Consider the following 22,537-nt stretch of genomic DNA (forward strand, 5'->3'; position numbering starts at 1 on the left):
TTGCCCCAACATTTAAGCAACTTTGCTTCTTCTGAAAAACTCTAAGTATATTTAGGGTCAGACTTGAATCTCAAATTCATGGGCTGTATTGCTACCTATCCTTCAAGGCGAGGCAGCAATACACGCAAATAGCTTGTGTGATTGTTTTTATTATTTGCATTGTGGTAGCACTTAGAGGCCAGAGCCTCATTGTGCTACGCATTGTACTAACATATCACAAAGAGATGGTCACTGCCCTTGAGGAAGTCAACTTGTACATGTCAGTCTTCTCAACGTTGAAAAAGATGAAATGTTAGAAAAGGTCTCTCTTGTTTTCACTGAAATGAAACTTGATACATTTATTCTGCATTTCTTTCATTAGAAGAATTAGGAGAATGGAGAGCTAGCACATTCCTGCAGAAACCTCAGGGATTAAACTATGTTACATCTGGTGTACAGAGAATTAACAAACCAGTTTCAACAAGCTTGATCTTTCTGGGAAAAGAAGAGGGGGAAAAAACTAAAATACAAGCTAAGCAAAGAAAGAACTGATAACCTTGCAAGATTTGTTTTGAGCATTTTGTTCATAAACCACATAGAAAGAACTGACAGATGTAAAAAATATTTATTACTGAAGCAAGCAAGAGTAAAAAGAACAGCTTGTGAAAACCTTCTAGACAAACTAATGGTAGATGTTCCACTGATATAGCATAACTTTGTTTGCTTCTTTCCAGCACATACATCCATAAGGAACAAGATATACTGTTATACCATATCCGGCATGCAGAAGCATTAATATCTAAAGTGTTTAATAAATGACAGACATTGAGGTGTGAAATTATATTAAATACACACATGTTTGGGATATGATATCACGTGGTAAAGTTTGCAACTACACCTGACACCTCCATGCATTTGATATTTTGTGAGGGAAGAGGCTGAAAGACTTCACAGTCAAGATGCTGACCTATGAAAAGGTAAACAATAGAACATTCCTGACTCTATCACGAGTGTTTTCAGACAATCCTGAGATATGTTTTTTCTTTAGTTATGTAACAATATGAATTATAGTATGGCTCTTACTACTGAATGCTGGATGCCATAATCTAATTGGCTGTTTCATCATTTCTGCTGATACCATACTCCTGTGTATACTAACATGAGGTTAATAGCTTCCTATTAATATACCTAGGAAACTTTAGCACCTGTAGACGTATGTTGATAAGTACCAACATTAAGGAAATTTTGGCAAGTTGTGTCATAAATACCTGAAAATATATATATATATACAAAAACTTAATTTGGCCTTGAACATGTACCTCCGCAGATGTGTCCATGTTAAATAGAATATCCTGGAAACAGTTGAACTGGATCTCTGTACATCTGTTAATTGCTAAAAGAATTAACCTTACTCACTAGAAGGACAAGGAAGCTCCATCTGCGAAGCAGTTTGTTACAGACATAGTAAAGACAGCTTTATTAAAGTTATTAATTATTTGTATTATAGTAGCCCATAGAAACTCCAATCAAGGATCAGAGCCCCTCAAGGAGTGGAATACCAGCCACGGGATTTAGCCAGACAAAGGTCATTCAAGATTTAGTGAAAGGAGTTTCAGTGGAGTGGCGAGGGTGGAAACTGGCTTGAATGGGGTCAAGAATGGAGCTGGAAGATTGGAACTTAAGACAGCAATTGTAGATGGCACATCCAATAAGCTTGGTGAGGAAGGGGAGAACAGAGATATGGCAGTAGATGGAGAGGCAGGTGGGGTCAAAATTGGGTTGACTGGAGGACACATAGTATGATTTTGAAAGAAAATGGATGACATACCTAAAATATATACAAGAAACAACAGGAGAGTTGTAGGTTGCCAAAATGTGTATATCCAAGACGAGAAGTAAAATAAAGAAACATAATAGTTAAAGACTGCGGGATAAAGAGTTTGTTTTCTATTCTCTCTTTAGTGGGATTCCTACATATTAAACTGTTATTGCTACATTATAGGTGGAACTTGTAGTGACACCTATACTTAATGTTGCCAGACACTTCCCATTCTAAATTACTTATTTAAATTACTAAAAAGTTACTTATAACTTTGCCAAACTTTAACCATTTGGGCTGAAATTTTCCATGCCAGTGTCTACCTCAGGTTGAATTTTTGAGGAAATTTCAGCTAAAATGGTTCAGCTGTTTCTGTAAACAAGGGCAACCAGTTTTTCCCTGTTTTGCCATGTTATTATGATTATGATTATTATTTTTTAACAATTTCTTTGAGAATCTCTAGCATCTCAATGCCACATATCAAATGAGTAGGATAAAAAGAACTATTGAATAACTTTGTTGTTGTTGTCCTTTTTGATCGAAGATAACATTGATATTATCTCTTGTTAGTACAATTGTGGCTAAAAAGTCCAGTGTGCGGGTGGCAGTCCTTTCCACATTGAGTGCATATATAGCTCGATACCGAGGAAGGGATTACAGTCTATGCTGGTGTAATCTAATGCTGTTTACAACTCAGCGTTTGTGCCTCAAGAGCCATATGGTAATTAATCTCGAACTAACTCCATCACTGACTGCTGCTTGCCAGAGTGATCTGTCTGTTGCTGACAACTCCCAGCTGTCAACGTCAATGTTGCATTGCTTCAAGTTATGCTTCAGTGTGTCCTTGAAGTGTTTCTTCTGGTCGCCTTGTGTGCAGTTACTCACTTTAAATTCACCATACAGCAACTGCTTTGGCATTCTGGTGTCATCCATCCTCAGTTCATGACCAGCCCAACGTAACTGTGATGTGATGAGCAATCCTTGTAGAGTGGCTGTGTTCCAGAACCTCGTTATTGCTAACTTTATCCTGCCATTTGATGTGGAGTATGGCACACAGATGTTGTAAATGGAACTTATCTAGAAACTTGATGTGATGCCTGTAGCAGGTCCAGGTTTTGCACTCACACAACAAATTGGACAGCACAACCGCTTTATAAACTCTTATTTCGGTTTGAAGCCTAATACAATGTTGCTGCCAGACTCTGCCTGACTGATGACGTATGAATTGTTCACTGAATGAGGCAGAGGCCCTGTCAAAAAAGCTAGCATGTAATCATGTCATTAGACTGTATCACAATGCACATGCACATGAGGGTCAAACTAACATTGCACTGGCAACCTAAATTCAGGCATTTTCTAACTTTTGAGTCCTCAATTTTGCAACATAAACATTCTTTTAACCTAGTTCTTTTGAATGTAACACAATATACGTGATACTATATATACCATACAGGAAAAAAAAAGAGAGAGATATACTATGCTGGCATTGGCTGAAGTGGGATTTGCACTGACGCTAAGCATTTCTCATTAGTGTTATCTTCAAACAGAGGTTTCTGAAAGGAACTATTGAGCCACATTTTTTTAATTACATCAGTGAAAATCTGTAGTAACTCCACTGAAGCCAACAGATTTATATTAGTGTAACTGAGATCATTTGCACCACTGTCTCTCCAAATTACAACACGAAAGCTGTGAAATATGTAATTGGTATATATTGCCATTACATGACATATTTTCATACATGATTGATGGTCCTGGTAGACATATATGTACATAAATCTACCTACCAAAATCCTCAAATGCATATATTAAAGTGATTTGAAATTTAAGGAAGTCATAACAGGAAACTGAAAACATATGGAACTTGAATATATAACAATTGCTAAATAAAAACATACTGATATAAAATACCTTTTAAATTTCTGACATGAGAAAAACAAATGCTTCGACTGCTTCTGTTTTCTTAACAAAAGAAGAAAACTCTGACAGAAGCTCATCCCTGAAAAGAGATTCTAACAATGACAAATCAGCATGCATGGATGGGATGAAGGAAGATACAGATGATTACTATACTTCTGGTAATGAAATGGATTTCATTGTAAAGTGCAAAAGGTTACTGTTATAAATATTAAGTTGCAAAGAAAACTATCTACCTGTAATTCTCATTCTCAGAAAGTGCTTTAACAGGGCATTACTCTTGGGTCTGCGCTCCAGAACATCACAGGCAGGAACTTCCATAAAATTAGTATTTTAAAATGAATAAACCTCCTGACCAGCAGAAGTTTTGTGCCTATACTTGCTGAGGGGATAGTGTGATCCCTACTGTCTCCAACTGATAGTTCCTTTTTTAAGCAAACAGTAGAAAGCAAAAAGAATGCAAATTGAACCTCCAACTCTGCAGGTAATGTGTGTGAGAGAGTGGGGATCTATTATAATTATACACCTGTATTTCTTCTCAGAAAGGAAGTAATTTTCTTTTCTCCAAGTGGTAGTAATAATATATCCCTACACTAGCAGACTAAAAATCTCAAGGGATGTCTCTATGAAAGCTGAAGTTGTAGCAATAAATTGTAACATAGAGGATATGGCAACATTCATGTTGGAAGTAGCAGTGAGAAAAAATATCAGGGATAGAACAGTAATAAAGAAGTATGTTTTTGTATTTAACAAGTAGGGGATAAAATCCCACAGCCAAACAAGTCAACAGTGACAACCAGGAAAAAAAACACTCCGAAATGAACTAGAGGAGTGGGAGAGTTCGGCTGCTCTCAGCTCCAAAATAGGTCCTGTAGCACAGTTAGGCAACTCTTGGATTAATGGCCTTAAGGAGAGCCAGGCAATAAAGCTTTCAGAGAACTCCAAGTGTCTACCCTGCAAATTGCCCGGAAAGGAATGATTAGAGGCTGGCTCTGAACATTCTCCGTCATCTCATGTAGCTGAGTTGTGATGGCTGTTAGATTTGTCTGAGCCACAAGAGATGTCACTGCCAGTGGAGCTGGAAAATCAGCCCCCAGACTCTTGATGAGCCACAATGACTGACCTTGCAGGAAAGGGCTGACTACTTTGCAGATGCCGAAATGCTGTGGTGGGCTAACTTAAATAGACCTGCAGCAAAATGGGTACTGCTGACACAATTTTGATGCCTATTTGGGTCATTTAGAACTTGTCCACTGATGTCTTATAGGCCATCATGGGATTGGTTTTAGCAGAAATTTCAGAAGAGGCTTAGTCTTGATGTACAACCTTCAGCCAGGGACGTTGGGATGGTGATCCCACAGCAAGCTGAGTCATGGTTTCCCCTAAACCCTATGTCATGTTCACCAGGGATCTCTTAAAATCATATTCAAGGTATGGCTTTTACTTGCTTGTTGCTCCTCACACATGTCTGATAAATAAGAGAGAAAACCATAGCAACAGTAACAAAAATATACAGCAGCAAATTCAAACAAGAGCCTTGTGGGACTCTCAGACCAACTTGTTTCCTGTGACACATGCAATCATTTGTTTTTGGATAAATATTATCCTAACAATGGCAGAGAAAAGGGTTGGGGAGAAGAGAGAAAATCTTGGAAATTGACAAACTGGAAAAATGGAGGGTTCCCCTGTTGTACACTGGCAGCAGCAGCCCATAAAAGTCCCTCTGCTATGTGAACTGAAAAGGTAACTAACAGGTAAGGACATACGGAGCTGCTTGTACCCTCTCAACTGCAGCACACACACAAACACCATCTCTGGCAAGGCAGGTTAAGAGCATCACAATGCTATATCTAATGACATTCCCATTATTCACATAGAGGGAAGACAAGGCTGGGAGTGAGGATCTATTTTAATATGTACCATTTAGAGCAAAACACATTTTAAGAGTGTTTTATTTATGGATCTCATGTTCACTCATCCACTTCCCTCTTGGTAACCCACCTTATGGCCAAGAAGGGCTGGCCTCAGCTCTCTTGGGAGCCTATTAATTCTACTTCAAATGCTTTCTAGAAGGGTTATTCAACAGTGAAGCGAAGTATTCCTCCTTCCTCACTGGACTTGGGGCCAAGAGTCCCTGGAGACGGAGTCCCTTTTAAGTTTCACTGTCCACGTCACTGTTCTCTAACATGACAGCTGGCCATTACCTCACTTTCGTTGCAACAGAAGATGTCGGCATGGGTGTAAAATTGTGGATCTAGTTCAGCATGAGCTGGAGCAGGATTAAATAAGGTCTTCACTGCAACAGAATGGAAAAAGTTGTCTAAATCAATGGCATTTTTGCATAATACATTTACAAACCACTGCCTGGAACCCCAAACTCCCTACTGCAGCTAATACATTTCAGCTCCTCATCTTCTCCCCACAGATATGCAAACTACAAATGGAAAACCTGTCTTATGAAAGGAGACTCAAGGAGCTTGGCTTGTTTAGTCTAACCAAAAGAAGGTTGAGGGGAGATATGATTGCTCTCTATAAATATATCAGAGGGATAAATACCAGAGAGGGAGAGGAATTATTTAGGCTCAGTACCAATGTGGACACAAGAAAAAAAGGATATAAACTGCTCATCGGGAAGTTTAGACTTGAAATTAGACAAAGGTTTCTAATCGTCAGAGGAGTGAAGTTTTGGAATAGCCTTCCAAGGGAAGCAGTGGGGGCAAAAGACCTATCTGGCTTTAAGATTAAACTCGATAAGTTTATGGAGGAGATGGTATGATGGGATAATATGATTCTGGCAATTAATTGATCTTTAAATATTCACGGTAAATATGCCCAATGGCCTGTGATGGGATGTTAGATGGGGTGGGATCTGAGTTACTACAGAGAATTCTTTCCTGGGTATCTGGCTGGTGAACCTTGCCCATATACTCAGGGTTCAGCTGATCGCCATATTTGGGGTCAGGAAGGAATTTTCCTCCAGGGCAGATTGGAAGAGGCCCTGGAGGTTTTTCGCCTTCCTCTGTAGCATGGGGCACGGGTCACTTGCTGGAGGATTCTCTGCACCTTGAAGTCTTTAAACCATGATTTGAGGATATCAATGGCTTAGACAGAGGTGGGAGGTTTATCACAGGACTGGGTGGGTGAGATTCTGTGGCCTGCATTGTGCAGAAGGTCAGACTAGATGATCATAATAGTCCCTCTGACCTTAATATCTATGAATCTACTCACAGACATACAAAACCCGAAAAACCCTGTTTTTTCATTTTACAAAGTATTTAACCATTTTCTTAATTGTATTACAGAAAAATACATAAACCCTCCAAACTGACATTCATTCATCTGCTGTTAGGGGAAAATGAGAGGAGAGCATTAGGCAAGATTCAAGCTGTATTCAAAAGATTTTTTAACCAAAAAAAAAAAAAAAAAATCTAAATGTAGATATCTAACATAAATCATTTCATTTGTGCAGTGTCTTCCCTCTGAATATTTACTAACATGAGCTTTACTAACTTTGATTTAGCCTCAGAACTTCCTGGGAGGAAGGTGAGCATTGTAATCTTCATTTTACACAGGAGGAAACTGGGACACAGAGTGACGAAGGCTTTGTCTAGACTACAATTTTAAAGCGTTAGGAGGTGTTAGCTAATGTTCCAACACTAGTATAGCTGGTGGAGATGATATCTTGGTTAAAACCTGTCCAAGTGTGTTAGCTAATACCTCCTAACAACTTGCCTTTAAACTTACTCTAGACAAAGCCTCAGGCCTCGTCTACACTAGAATAGGTTTGCCATATCAGTAGAGTGTAAGTGACTACCCAGTGTAACACATAAATCTATGGATTCCTTGTTCTGCCAATCTCCTGGTTAATACATCTTTCCTTAGCTATAAGATCATCCCTTCTTCCATATGAAACATAACCTCTTAGATTAGAAATTTTACTTATATTCAGTGACAAAAGTTTTCAAACTTGCAAGTCTGGCTCTTAAATCTATATTTAGGCACCTGAGCATAACAGCCTGAATTTCAGACATGCCAGCACTTATGAATCCCATTTATTTGAACAGAAGCTTCAGGTGATCAGAAACTTCAGTAATATGAATAAATATGAATGTAGAAGCTGAACTTTAGACACTCAAGATTTGAAAATTTAGGCCCGTGACCACTTTTCAACTTCACAATTCCTCTCTATCTTCTTATCATTTGAAAACGCTGTTGCAGACAAAACAACTACATTACAAGAACGTTACTGAAGTTGCAAAATCAAGCACTCAGAAGTTAGGAAATGCTAGAAGTAGCCTTGCCTGTGCAGCCTTAATTCAGCCCCCTTGTGCATCTGATTTATGATACAGTCTAATTATATTATTACATCACATTTTTTTCATAGTTTTTCTTAATTTTGAGTGCTTGTCTTTGCCACCTTAATAATGTTCTGTCGACACTGGTTTTGTATGTAATTTCCTAGTATTTTTTTAAAAAGAAAAATGAAAACTGAAATGCCATCATCTGGCATCATATTGAGATACTCACGTAGATCATCAGCAGGACTGGAACTTCTAGATCCACTGCACAGACCTCTGCCATTTGAGCTAACAGAGTAACTAATAGCAGTAATAGTTTGTTATCCTTTATGTGGACCAGCACTAAAGGGGCATGGAACACTTTGCCAGTGGGTTTCACAGATATTCGCTGACAGCACAGGAATGTAAGACTCAGGAATCTCGGGTGCCATTGCAGGCTCTGGAGGGAGTGCATCTAGTGGGCACAGACTCTTCTGCCCATTCCCTGCAAGCTTAACCCCTTATCCCCGGTCCTGTCTCTTCTCCATCCTCGGCCCGCCCCATTTCAGTCTTGTTCTCCTTACCTAGCTGGAGTTAGTCTCCATTCCGCAGCCTTTTCATCCCAGTCCTAGACTCTTTGTCCACTCATTTCTAGTCTCAACCCTGTGAATTTCCTGTCCTAATCTTTCTCCCACCACTCCCAATCTTCACAACCTCCCTGTGCGCTCAGTCGCAGTGTGCTTGCCCAGCTCTGGCCTGCAGCAACCAGGAACAGGAATTATAAGGAAAGTCTTGCAAACCCCCAGCTGGATACATTTCCATCCATAGAGAACTGCATCACAATTCTCTTCCAACACAGCATTAATGGGCCTGATATTAACAACTTCCATTTCATATTGTCCATCATCTCCAAGGCACTTTGGGATCCTCACAAACTTTTCAAATGTAGGAAGAACTGCACTCCCCACTGAAATGGAGCCACCTCTGGGAAGGGACATGGCAGCAGTTTAACAGCACACAGCAACATTAGACAGCAGTTAAAAGGAAGAATACAGTATTCAGATCAAACTTTCAGGGGAATTTATGCACACTTAATATAGTTCCTCAAGACGGAGTCTAACTAGGATAGATCAGAGGCACCCTTGCTCTTGTACAAACTGTCATGGAATCTTTAACAACCAGAGACATTGGGAAAACCAATCTTTTCCATCTGTACCCTGCAAAACCAATACAAATGAGATTCACTGAATGGAAAAATAGGGCTCCTAGGCCTCCATCCATCCTCACCCCCTTTTTCTTATTCCTTTTAATTAAAAAACAAAAACAAAAAAGCACCAAATTCAAAACAGAGATTTGAGGCATCTGGATGTGCATGTGTTAAACAAAAATAGTCTAGTGTCCTTCCTAACATATAGTATTGCATTATACATGAGGGTGCTGCAGGCTAAACCATGGGAAACAACTGACAGTCAGGATGGGTTTAAGATTCCACAGTGTTATAAAGCAAAACATTTACTTAGATTTAACTGTACAGAGCATTTGCCGATGTGCAGCATATTATCCATGGCAGAGTTGGCCCACATATTAGCAAAGGTTTGACGGCACAATGATTCCAGATTGAAGGCTCAGAACAGTATCAGTCCTAAGGCTGCTCCTGTCTCTAGCTGACACATTGTCCTGCCTAATGTTGCTAAGGCTATGTCTACATTGCGTACTTTACAGCGGCACCGCTACAGCCGTGCCGCTGTAAGGTACACAGTGTAGCCGCTCTTTAACGGCAGGACAGAGCTCTCTTGCTGACAAAAAAAAAACAAACAAAAAAAAACCCAACCCACCTGCAATGAGGGGTGGTAGTTTTGTTGGCAGGAGAGTGACAAAGGGCTGTCCGCATTGGTGCTTTTCGTTGGTAAAACTTTTGTCAGTCTTGGTGTGTGTGTTTTTCACATCCCTGACAGACAAAAGTTTTACTGATGAGAGTGCAGAGTAGACATAGGCATAGTCTTTGCTGGCCCATTCAACGTGTTGTTTTTTCCACACTTCCATTTAATAGTGAAACACTCCATTTCTCCTTTGTCAGAGACTCATCTCTTAGCTTAAGGAGGTACAGAGAAGTAAAATGATTTGATCAGGATCACACATTGAGTCAGTGGCAGAGTTGACACCACAACCCAGGAGTTCTGACTTCAAGTCCACTGTTTTAACCACTACACTAAATTACTTGGACCGTTTGGATAAAGTGCAGTCAGTAAAGGCCTTAAAAAAATCCCCTTCTCTCATGTATTCCAGGTATTCCCTAAATAACTGAGGTCTTCAAAGGATAACAGAATTATCTGAAAAATAAAATTTATCTGCAGAAAAAAATGGAAAAAAGCTAAAGTTTACATTAGCCTAAAAGAAACATTCCCCCACCCCCGCATTTACCATTGTTAAAATATTTAAGAGGATAAATTTTGGGGACTGCCTGTTCAGATTGCCCCATGCCTATCCTGTCATGACAATACAGCTGGTGACTGGCATGCTAAAAAGCTGCTGCTGTATAATTGACGAAATTATGCGTGTTGGTTCTGGTCTGCATATATTTATTTCAAAGCAAAGGAACCTGTTTGACAGAAACATTATAAATAATTACAATTATAAAACTGTCAAGGCTTAAATTCAAGGTCTCAGAGAAAACTTCTTCCCATGCTAGTTTTGTCCTTTTGTATTTGGTAAAATGGATTTTTTTTCTACTCTATGAGCTTTTGTTTTGTTTTGTTTTTTAATGGAGATCAAGCAGCATGGCTCTGGCTTCTTAACTTGTCATCCATGATGTCAGCACATTACTGGGAATGGTGTTTGGCAGTTAACTTGTACTCAGTTTTCTAGCTGGCTCTACAACACCGAGAAGGTAATGTGTAATTAGCAGCCACTATTTAATTTCCCAAATATATTGATTTAGAAACCAGAAAAATATTCCCCATTAGATTTCACATTTTTAAGATAGGTTAAATTTTGAGAATAAGGTATTTCAGAGGGCCCCTTTGAAGATATTTTGCAGTCACACAACATGAGGTTTTTCTGTTGAGAGAATGTCCTACGCCTGCCCTAGTGGCTTATAGGGAGTTGTTTGACAGTTGTCTCAGAGCAGTAGCCAAAATGGGCTGAGAAGATAGGCTTCCATGGTGGAGATGGATCCAAGTTAAGAAACCGTAGGGGATTGTGTTGGACTACCAAAACAGATGTTAAACTGCTATTTGGAAAGCACTTGGGTCTCACAAAAGTTTTCTGATTGATAAACCAAATGTAGAGGTGGAAAGGAATCACAAACAAACTCATGTAATTCATATTTGTATCAAAATAATTTGAATTCATGATGCTATTATGTGGATTTTTGTTCCAATGTGCACAATCCTATTAATGATATCCATAAACACTTATAACAATTTAAGTTTCAGGGCCAGATTCTCTCATCTTGCACTTTACACAGTTGTTTAAGCAGTGCAAAGTATATGCAAAATGTGTTTAAAATGCCACTAAATCTGATTTCTCTCCTCACTTACACCTATGATAACATTTTAAACCAACTTTGCACTGGTATAGATGACTTCAGGAGGTACAAGGCAGTGGAGAATCAGGTCCTCAAATCTTTCTAAACCAGGGGTTCTCAAACTTCATTGCACTGTGATCTCCTTCTGACAACAAAAATTACTACACAATCCTGGGAGGGGGGACCGAAGCTGGAGCCCTCCTGTCCTGCGGGGGGGCCCAAAGGCAAAACCCAAACCCCTCCCCCTGGGCAGGGGGGCCAAAGCCAAAGGGCTTCAGCCCCATGCAGGGGGCCTGTAACCTGAGCCTCAGGCTTCAGCTTTGGCCCCAGGTGGCAGGGCTTGGGCTTCAGCTTCCGCCCCGAGCCCCAGCAAGTCTAACGCCAGCTCGGGCAATCCTGTTAAAAAGGGCTCGCGACCCACTTTGGGGTCCTGATCCACAGTCTGAGAACCTCTGTTCTAAACTGAAGGTATCATGATTTGGTAGCAAGAAGCTGGGGCTAGGAGCAAGGAAATCCTGAATTCTAATTACAACTCTGTCACTGAACTGCTGTGTGACTTTACCCAAGTCATTTACTGTAACCTTTCAGGCTCAGTTTCCCAGTGGGTAAAATGAGAACAAAAATCGCTTAACCTTTCACTCAGTATTGTTTAAATTGCTGTGGTGGATAAGCTAGTGTAGTTGAAAGTGCTACAAACAAACAAAACGTCACTTCAATACTGAAACTCCATTCTCTAGGAAAAGAATAACAGCTTTTATCCATATGCTTCTTCAGTATACAAATCCACTGTCACAAAATAATCTGCACTGAAAGGCACAGTAACGATTAGATGTAAATTCCTGCCTGTGACATTATCCATTCTGTGGCAACATGCCAAATACACTGAATACACATGGAATTGTTGCTAAATCAGTAAATTATCAGAGACTTTATGGAATTTTATTATTTTTAATAGTCGTATATAGCACCACAAGTATGAATGGTGCTGTACTGGAAGAAGAGAGACATAAGCCTAATTCTGAATTTATTACATACATTTTATATAAACGTAGCTCCATTTACTTTAACTGAACTACTCCTATTTTGTACTGATGTGAGATCAGAATCAGGTCCATAGTCCTACTCCCTGCCTTGAGTTTATTACAATCTTGGTTAGATATGACAAGACATTACACAATACAGGCAAAGACAGCATCACACAAGGAGGCTAGATAAGAGAGGTTTACACAAAATGAGATTATGCGGATGTTTGTCTGCCATGATATGCATTGAGATATTTTAAATTTTAATTTAGGTTTTATTAGAGTGGCATGAAGTTGTGGTCACTGTTTCATCTGTACTACAGGCTGGTGTGACAGAAATTAAAATGGTTTGCAGAAACCATGAAGAAAGCTTTTGCAGAGACCAAGACGAAGATGTAAAAGCATTAACCTAATGGATGAATGCTTAAGGTAAATTACCTCCATTGGAGTGTGCCATTTTTAGGGCTTCCAGAGAAATAGCAGGTGTTATTTCTAGCTGGCAGATGATCACTTTGGCCTTGCAAATGGCATTAGCAGCCCTCTTCAGGTCTTCAGAATCCAAAAGCAAATTGGCTCCTGCGACTATGACAATAACATTCTGTCCTAGAAAGAAGATTCCATGTTTTAAACTATATACTTCACTTCACTACAATAAATTAAGGTAAATAAAACAACACTTTGCCCTTTTCCAGTGCCTTTCACATGAGGATTTCAAAGTGCTTTCCAAAAAAACTTGGAAAGCTGCATGCTGGTGCACTTAATCATCCAAAGATTTCAGTGACAGCCCACCAAGACCAGTGCATAAAAGAGGTTATACTGTACCGCAAACACAATGGAGTATAGGCATTTTTTGAGGATTTAACATGGACAGATTTTTTCCAAGTTTGATTTTCATGTTCTGTTTGCACTAAAAAGAACCACTAAACTGTACCAAATTGGAGATATCGGGGTCTTGAGTGTCCCCTAAAGACATTTGTGCCTTCCTGTGACGTTACCGTAGCAGAAGTAATCACATTGATATAGTGAATCACGATGCTCAAAATGCATTCAGAATTTTAACTGTCCCCTCTTCTTAGGATCACTGGATATTGGATCAAATCTCTGAAAATTATGAGCATCCTGTGAATTTCAAGAAGAGAGAGGTAGCCCTGCTCCAGTTATCAGGGACACTCCACATTGTCAGTGTTCTGAAGCATTGTGAGAACCTGAAACAGGCCCTAGCACCAATGGCATGAGTTTTAAGACAGATAGTTAATATTTGACTCATAAGAACTCTTTACAGCATATTAGGAGGGAGTAAAGATGGGCAGCCTGTCCCTTTGAGGGCTCGCAGATGGAATGCTCTTCCAATGGATATGCTGTAAAGCACAACTAGGGCAACAGTTCAAATCCTTTCTGGTGTCCTTTTCATTCTGGTTGTTTGTTTAATGTATATGACTGGATGGGGAGGTTCATTACCCTAGGCACTTGCTATTGTGTTTTTTTTTTAAAAAAACAAGCATATTGCCTTTATTTGATTGCAGTTCTGTTTTTAGTTATTCTGTTAAGATACTGAGAGACCTTCAGGCATGGATGCCTGCTAATTAAAATGTATTATTAATCACTAAGTATTAAATTCAATAAACCAGTTGCTTCTGAATCTACAGTTCCTACCACCTGCCTCTGCTGAAGATTCCTTAAGGGGCTGCCAATCACTAAAGGCCACCGATTCTGTAATGGATTGAGTTACTTGGTGAATAAACGGCTAGCTTTTAAAAATGCATTTTTTTTTCTTGAAAGAGACTTCATAGTCCCTTGTGTAAGCAACATGCAAAGCATGTCTTCATGCTGACATTCTGAAGGGAAAGCAGGAAATGGAACAATGATCCCAAGCTTTCCAAAGCAACTCCACTGTCAATGGCTTGGTTTAAAAGAGTTGCATTTGAATAGCAAAACCTCAGCATTGTGGCTGACACCCTGCTTTTCAACAGATAAAGCTGGGCATCTTGGTTGCAGGAAACCTCTCCAACAAATAGATGCCAATCAAAAGCATCTGGATTTTGCTATAGGAATATTCAAAGGCAAACAGCATCTATTTTGCCCAACATACCTTCTGAAAGTTTACATGGTGAGAAGCTAAAAATGATGAATTGTAGGGGTCAGATGGAATAAAATTGTGGTGGCCGTCCACCTCAACTGTGTGCTACCTACAATCCCAAATTCTACTCACTGGAGTACCTGCATGGTCCTGCTGAAATAATGAGCAGCAAAATAGTTAATTTTAAAGTTAATGGCATATTAAGATAATTGTAGCTGTTTGTTTCAACCTGTTTTTGCAGATTCAAGGTAGAAAGTGCTGCACTGGGTCACAGACAGAAGGGTTTTATTTTGCAACTGTAAAGGGCTAGAGACTTACATTTTGCTTTAGACCAATAGTCCTGCCAGAGAAATACAATATTACTACATCGTACCAGCCAGTACTGGCTCAATCCAACATTTAGAGAAATAATGGATCACATTCTGCTTTTAGCTACTCTGATTTTGTCTGGAGTAACACCACTGAAGACAATGAAGTCACTTCAAATTTATATCCGTAGAAATGAGAGCAGAATCTGGCTCAAAATATTCAAAGTTAGCATTTCTGAGTCTACTACTATGGCAACCAATTTGCTTAAACAAGGACATTGGTGACACCAAGCAGGTGGGAACCCAGCACCAGAGATAATAAAACAGTATTAAATAGCAATGGATACTAACAGTCAGGAAAAGATCATTTCTGTGCAATGTTTATCTTACAATTCCCTTACTTACATTAGTAGATCTTGACTTCAATTAAATGACTAAGGGCTATTCATGTGAGTATGGGTTTGCTCATTAGGGTTTTAGACATTTCATTTAAAATAGCAAGGGGTACATTCTCAACTAGTGTAAACTAGCATAGTTCCACTGAAGAGATGGAGCTACACAAATTTACACCAGATGGGGATTTAGTACTTATTTAAAAAGTCCTTCTGATACTTAAACCAGTATGAATGCTGAGTACATAGATACTGCTTTCAACTGTGCTTCTAACCCTGCTAGCATCACTTGTCAGAAAAACGGTGGCCACTAGCAGTAGGCTGTGGGCTACATGGAGACACTCAGGAAGGTTAATCTGAATTATCTATTTTTTGTGATGAGGTTTTTAAAATTGATTTTCATAAAGAAAACAGACAATGAAAAGTACAAAAAGGTTAATTAACTTTTTTAATGGATTGTTTAAACCAGTGGCTCTCAACCTTTCTAGACTACTGTACTCCTTTCAGGAGTCTGATTTGTCTTGCGTACCCCCGCAAGTTTCACCTCACAATTTGCTTACAAAATCAGACATAAAAATATAAAAGCGTCACAGTGCACTATTACTGAAAAATTGCTTACTTTCTCATTTTTACCATATAATTATAAAACAAATCAACTGGAATATAAATATTGTGTTTACATTTCAGTATATAGAGCAGTATAAATAAGTCACTGTCTGTATGAAATTTTAGTTTGTACTGACTTGGCTGGTGCTTTTTATGTAATCCTGTTGTAAAATTAGACAAATATCTAGATTAGTTTATGTACTCCCTAGAAGACCACTGCGTAGCCACAGAGTACGTGTACCCCTGGTTGAGAACCACTGGTTTAAATTCACTTTGGAAGTGAATTAAATTAAACTGAATTAAGACCACTTCAGTTCTGAGTAAGAAAATCCAAACTGGGGCTTAATGCAGTTTAATCCAATTTAAATTTACATCTTCAGTTAATACAGATTAATTTTTCTGAGTATCCCTATGTAGACAAACCCTGAAAACCGCCAAATGAATTTAAAGTGTTATTTTAAAATACATTCTACAAATGCCTTATGACAGGAATATTCAAGGCATGTCTACACTTAAAATGCTGCATCAGCGCAACTGCACCGATGCAGCTGCGCCACTATAACTCTTTAATGGAGATGCTCTAAACCAGAGGTGGGCAAACTACAGCCTGTGGGACCATCCTGCCTGGCCCCTGAACTCCTGGCCAGGGAGGCTAGCCCCCGGCCCCTCCCCTGCTGTCCCCCCTCCCCTGCAGCCTCCGCGCACCATGCCGTCAGCGCTCTGGCCTGCCGCTCTTGCCGGGCAGCACAGCCGTGTGGCTGGCTCCGGCATGGTAAGGGGGCGGGGGGGTCCCTGGGGGCAGTCAAGGGACACGGAGTGGTTGGAGGGGTCAGGGGTTTTTGGGGGGGCAGTCAGGGAGCAGGGGGGTTGGATGGGTTAGGGGTTCTGGGGTGAGCAGTTAGGAGACAGGGGGCGGTTGGATGGGGCAGAGGTTTTGGGGTGGGCAGTCAGGGGATGGGGAACAGGGAGGCTTGGATAGGCATGGGAGTCCCAGGGGGCCTCTCAGGGGACGGGGGTGTGGATGGGGTCGGGGCAGTCAGGGGACAAGGAGGGTTCGATAGGGGGTGGGGTCCTCGTGGGGCAGTTAGGGGTGGGGGTCACAGGAGGCGGCGGTCAGGGGACAAGGAGTTGGGGAGGTTGGATGGGTCAGGGATTTTGAGGTGGGGCAGTCAGGGGGCGGGAAGTGGGAGGGGGCAGATAGGGACAGGGGTACAGCCTTCCCTACCCGGTCCTCCATATAGTTTTGCAACCCTGATGTGGCCCTCAGGCCAAAAAGTTTGCCCACCCCTGCTCTAAACTGATGGTAGAGAGCTTCTCCCATCGGTTTAGCTAATCCACCTCTGCAAGAGGCAATGGCTATTTCGGCGGGAGAGGTTCTCCCACCAACATAGTCTGTCTACAGTGCAGCTTAGGTAGGTATAACTACATTGTTCAGGGGTGTGGATTATTCACACCCCTGAGTGATGTAGTTATACCAAAGTAATTTTGTGATGTAGACCAGGGCTCAGAACACACTGCCAAATACAACAGGGGCCAAATACATGTGAAAGAGCCCTAAGCCATCAGTGGCGTTTAAGGGCTTGTCTACACGGCCCCGCAGTGCAGACTATGGGGGTATGAATTGAACTATGCACTAAAGTATTGCCCTGTAACTGCCCTATGTAGGCCCTGATAGTGTGAACTAAAAGGGACTAATGGGACCACCTTAATGTAAACTAGGTACCTTTTAGTTCACATTAGCAGGGTCTATGCCCGGCAGTTACAGCACAACACTTTACCATGAGCTGCAATTCACGCTCCCGTAGTCTGCACTGTGGCCAACAGACTCTACTACATCTTAGCAGTCTCTCAACCTATCAGTACAACTGCAATAAGGGCTGCAGAGCTCCTGCACAGTATTTCATAGGCAAAAATGATAATGTCTGTAACTACGAAAGATTATTATGAGAAATAGTTGCTTGACAAACCACACAGTTCAGGAGCATAAGGACAAGTTTTGGGTGTGTCCATGGTGATGTAATTTCTCTACAGTCACTTGATGAACACATTAATAAGCCCCATTTGCCAGTATATTAAAATAAGATGCTACTTCCAGGTACCAGTTTCCTATTAGCCCGCAGGACCACAACATGTGTTTTACTTTATGCAAAGGATATTTCAGTCACATTGACATTCATGTTCTGCACGTTTTTTGCCTTGTTTTGCTAGTCACTTCTAAATGTATATTTTGAAAAGCTTTCTGTGGGTACATGTACATGTAGTGCTTTGCTATTGAAGTGTGCCCACGCTCTATAAAAAGTGTGAGAATTCAGTGTTCATGAAATGACTGAATAATAGCAATACCTATAGGCAACGTTAATTTAGGCAGGCACTGTGCTTGCTTTTCCACACACTGTTCTGCCAGTGCACCTCACGTCTACCCTGCAACAGTCCTGTTATTCCAGTCCTGTGCACTCACTTTGTTTTGCTAATGCACCTTGATTATTGCCTGCCACAGTCCTTGCTGTTCCTTCTCTGGGCTTTTTCTATACATGACGGAATTGCCAGACTGGATCAGAGTAGTGGTTCACCTAGTCCGGTATTGTCTCTAGCGATGGCCACTGCCAGATATATCACAGGAAGAGGAATGTGCCAAAACTGACGGGGATAATATGGAATAACCTACCCACTGAGGAAGTTTCTTTCCTATATAGAGATTGCCCTGTAACTGCTTCTTTATTTATATAAAACAAAACAGAAACAATATGCATAATAATTTTACAGAGTTCCTATAAACCAGTAATACATTGTTGGGGACAGGGTGCTGTAGGAATGGTAAAAGCAGTGGGGTAAAGGAGGTGAAAAAGGGATGCAGCAGTAAGTGGGAGTGGAAAGTGGGACTACATATCTGAAAAGGGGAAGTGTTCAGAAAAACTGCTGGGGGCATGTTACAGTTCTTTGCTTTGAGGGGAGGGGGGAATGCCACCATCTGCAAGGTCTTGTTGACAAGCCCACTTGTGAAGCTGGAGTTTATGTTTAGTAAGCACCTATCTGGAAGCAGTGAACATTTCCAGAAAACACAGATTGCAAAGGCTGCCACAAAAGCTAAACTTTAAAATGCATCTGAATTGTGGATTTCACAGGACCACATAATGGAAATGTTGATCATGACTCCATATATCGAGTTCCATTTTGCTCTTAAAGCAGAGACTCAACCTCTTTGTTTTGTATGAAAAATACTGTGGCTTCTCCCTAAACGTACAGCACTTACTCTGCCTACAGAATTAATTTTCTGAGAATTTACAAGTGACTCTGGTAACTAGCTTATGAGTTAAAATTAATTATAGTAGAGTCCTTTAAGAAATTTAGCATTTGTGTCTCTTCTTTGTCCTGAATGATCTTAACAGAATAATGCAGACTCTGCAAAAACTTTATCTCTTCCCTTACAGGAATAAGACAGACTGATATAAGCTCTTTTATACTGACATAACTGTATCCACATGGGTGGGTTGTACTGCTTAAACTATACTAGCATTGCTATAGCAATACAACTTGCATGTGTAGACAAACTCTTAACCCTGGTCTACCTATGAGTTTAGGTCGAATTTAGCAGCATTAGATCGATTTGACCCTGCACCCGTCTACACGACAAAGCAATTTTTGTTGACTTAAAGGGCTCTTCCCCAATTTCTGTACTCCTCCCCGACGAGGGGATTAGCGCTGAAATCGACACTGCTGGTTCGAATTTGTGGTAGTGTGGACGCAATTTGATGGTATTGGCATCCAGGAGCTACCCCACAGTACTCCATTGTGACTGCTCTGGACAGCACTTTCAACTCAGATGCACTAGCCAGGTACACAGAAAAAGCACCAGGAACTTCTGAATTTTATTTCCTGTTTGGCCAGCGTGGCATGACCCCATGCAGAGCTCATCAGCAGAAGTGACCATGCAGTTCCAGAATCTCAAAAGAGCTCAAGCATGGACCAAATGGGAGGTACTGGATCTGATCGCTGTATGGGGAGATGACTCCGTGCTATCAGAATTCTGTTCCAAAAGACAAAATGCCAAAATATTTGAAAAAATCTCCAAGAGCATGAAGAACAGAGGCTATAAGAGGGACCTGCAGCAGTGCTGCGTCAAACTTAAGGAGCTCAGGCAAGGCTACCAAAAAACCAAAGAGGCAAACAGCCGCTCCGGGTCAGAACCCCAGACATGCCACTTTTATGATGAGCTGCATGCAGTTCTAGGTTGTGGCCCTACCACTACCCCACCCCGTACGTGGACTCCTGCAAGGGGGCACTCTCACACAACAGGGATGAGGATTTTGGGGACGAGGAAGACGATGATGAGGCGGAAGATGAAACCGTTCTCCCCGACAGCCAGGAACTGTTTATCACCCTGGTGCCAATACCTTCCCAACTCTCCCAAGGCGGGCTCCTGGACCTTGAAGGCAGAGAAGGCATCTCTGGTGAATGTATCTTTGTAAATATAATACATGGTTTAAAAGCAAGTGTGTTTTATGATTAATTTTCCCTGAAGACTTGGGATGCATTCGCGGCCAGTACAGCTACTGGAAAAGTCTGGGGATGGAGCGGAAATCCTCCAGGGACATCTCAAAGAAGCTCTCCTGGATGTACTCCCAAAGCCTTTGCAAAAGGTTTCTGGGGAGGGCAGCCTTATTCCGTCCGCCATGGTAGGACACTTTACACCATGCCAGGCCAGTAGCATGTAGTCTGGAATCATGGCATAACAAAGCATGGCAGCGTATGGTCCTGGTGTTTGCTGGCATTCAAGCAAAATCCGTTCTTTATCCCTCTGTGTCATCCTCAGGAGAGTGATATCATTCATGGTCACCTGGGTGAAATAGGGGAATTTTATTAAGGGGACATTCAGAGGTGGCCGTTCCTGCTGGGTTGTTTGCCTGTGGCTGAAAAGAAATCATCCCCGCTTTTAGCCACGCAGTGGGGCAGGGGCCCGTTCACGCTGAGCTGTTCGCGTTTGTCTGGCAGGGATCTTCCCTGATACCAGTCATACGGTGGGAGGAGGGGTGAAGCGATCATCCCAGAGAATTGGGTGGTGGGGGTGGTTTAGCTGGGTTTGTGCTGCACATTAACCCGAAAACCGCAGCCCCTCCTTTTAAATGGCCAAACCAATGAGTGCTTGGTATGGGAAAGGAGGGCGCTGATGTTTGAAACCATTCACCGTGAAAGAGTCTACACATTGTTCTCTAAAATGTCTCTTTTTAAATACAACTCTCCCTTTTTTCCTCCCACAGCTGCAGATGTTTCAATGCTCCCCCTATCATGTCCATCCCAGAGGCGAACGCAGACAAGAAGGTGAAAAAAAATGCACTTGTGATGAAATGTTCTCTGAGCTCATGCAGTCCTCCCGCACTGAAAGAGCTCAGCAGAATGCATGGAGGCAGACAATGTCAGAGTCCAGGAAAGCAGAAAATGAATGTGAGGAGAGATGGCAGGAGCAAGATGGTAGGTGGCGGCAGCATGATGAAAGGAGGCAATGCTGAGGCTATTAGAGGATCAAACTGATACGTTCCAGTGTATGGTTGAGCTGCAGGAAAGGCAGCATGAGCACAGACCGCCACTGCAGCCACTGTGTGACCACCCACCCTCCTCCCTAAGTTCCATAGCCTCCTTACCCAGAAGCCTAAGAACGCAGGGAGGGGGAACGCCCTCTGGGCACCCAACCACTCCACCCCAAAGGACTGCCCAAGCAACAGAAGGCTGGCATTCCATAAGTTTTAAAGTGCAGTGTGGCCTTGTCCTTCCCTCTTCCCCTCCTCCCCACCCCACCCAGTGCTTCCCTCCTCCCTCACCAGTCGTGGGCTACGTTGGCAGTTATCCCCCTATTTGTGTGACAAATTAATAATGAATACATGAATTTGAAACAACAATGACTTTATTGCCTCTGCAAGCAGTGATCGAAGGGGGGAGGGCGGTTGGCTTTCAGGGAAGTAGAGTGAACCAAGGGGCAGAGGATTTTCATCAAGGAGAAACAAACAGAACTTTCACACCTGGCCAGTCATGAAACTGGTTTTCAAAGCTTCTCTGATTCGCACCGCGCCCTCCTGTGCTCTTCTAACCGCCCTGGTGTCTGGCTGCACGTAATCAGTGGCCAGGTGATTTGCCTCAACCTCCCACCCCGCCATAAACGTCTCCCCCTTACTCTCACATATTGTGGAGCACACAGCAAGCAGCAATAACAATGGGAATATTGGTTTCGCGGAGGTCTAACCGAGTCAGTAAACTGCACCAGCGAGCTTTTAAACTTCCAAATGCACATTCTACCACCATTCTGCACTTGCTCAGCCTGTAGTTGAACAGCTCCTGACTACTGTCTAGGCTGCCTGTGTACAGCTGCATGAGCCATGGCATTAAGGGGTAGGCTGGGTCCCCAAGGATAACTATAGTCATTTCATCATCCCCAACAGTTATTTTCTGATCTGGAAAGTAAGTCCCTTCCTGTAGCTGTTCAAACAGATCAGAGTTCCTGAAGATGTGAGCGTTATGTACCTTTCCCGGCCATCCCACTTTGATGTTGGTGAAACGTCCCTTGTGATCCACCAGTGCTTGCAGCACTGTTGAAACGCACCCCTTTTGGTTTATGTACTGGCTGC

The 22,537-nt window shown here is 41.7% G+C and overlaps 1 protein-coding gene across 3 annotated transcripts in view; it reads right to left on the bottom strand.

Annotated features, from left to right (window-relative positions):
- The window catches only part of RBKS (ribokinase), a 114,158-nt gene that overhangs the window by 34,036 nt on the left and 57,585 nt on the right, over positions 1–22,537 (bottom strand). For 2 of the 3 annotated variants that reach the window (XM_077813624.1, XM_077813625.1), the window contains exons 5-6: positions 12,979–13,143; positions 5,920–6,011 (exon numbers count right to left, since the gene is read on the bottom strand). In XM_077813624.1, coding sequence (XP_077669750.1) covers positions 5,920–6,011; positions 12,979–13,143 — 257 coding nt within the window. The remainder of the gene's footprint in view (positions 1–5,919; positions 6,012–12,978; positions 13,144–22,537) is intronic. The other variant, XM_077813626.1, reaches the window with a different exon arrangement.

This window comes from Eretmochelys imbricata, chromosome 3 (assembly GCF_965152235.1).
Source record: "Eretmochelys imbricata isolate rEreImb1 chromosome 3, rEreImb1.hap1, whole genome shotgun sequence".
NCBI lineage: Eukaryota > Metazoa > Chordata > Testudines > Cheloniidae > Eretmochelys > Eretmochelys imbricata.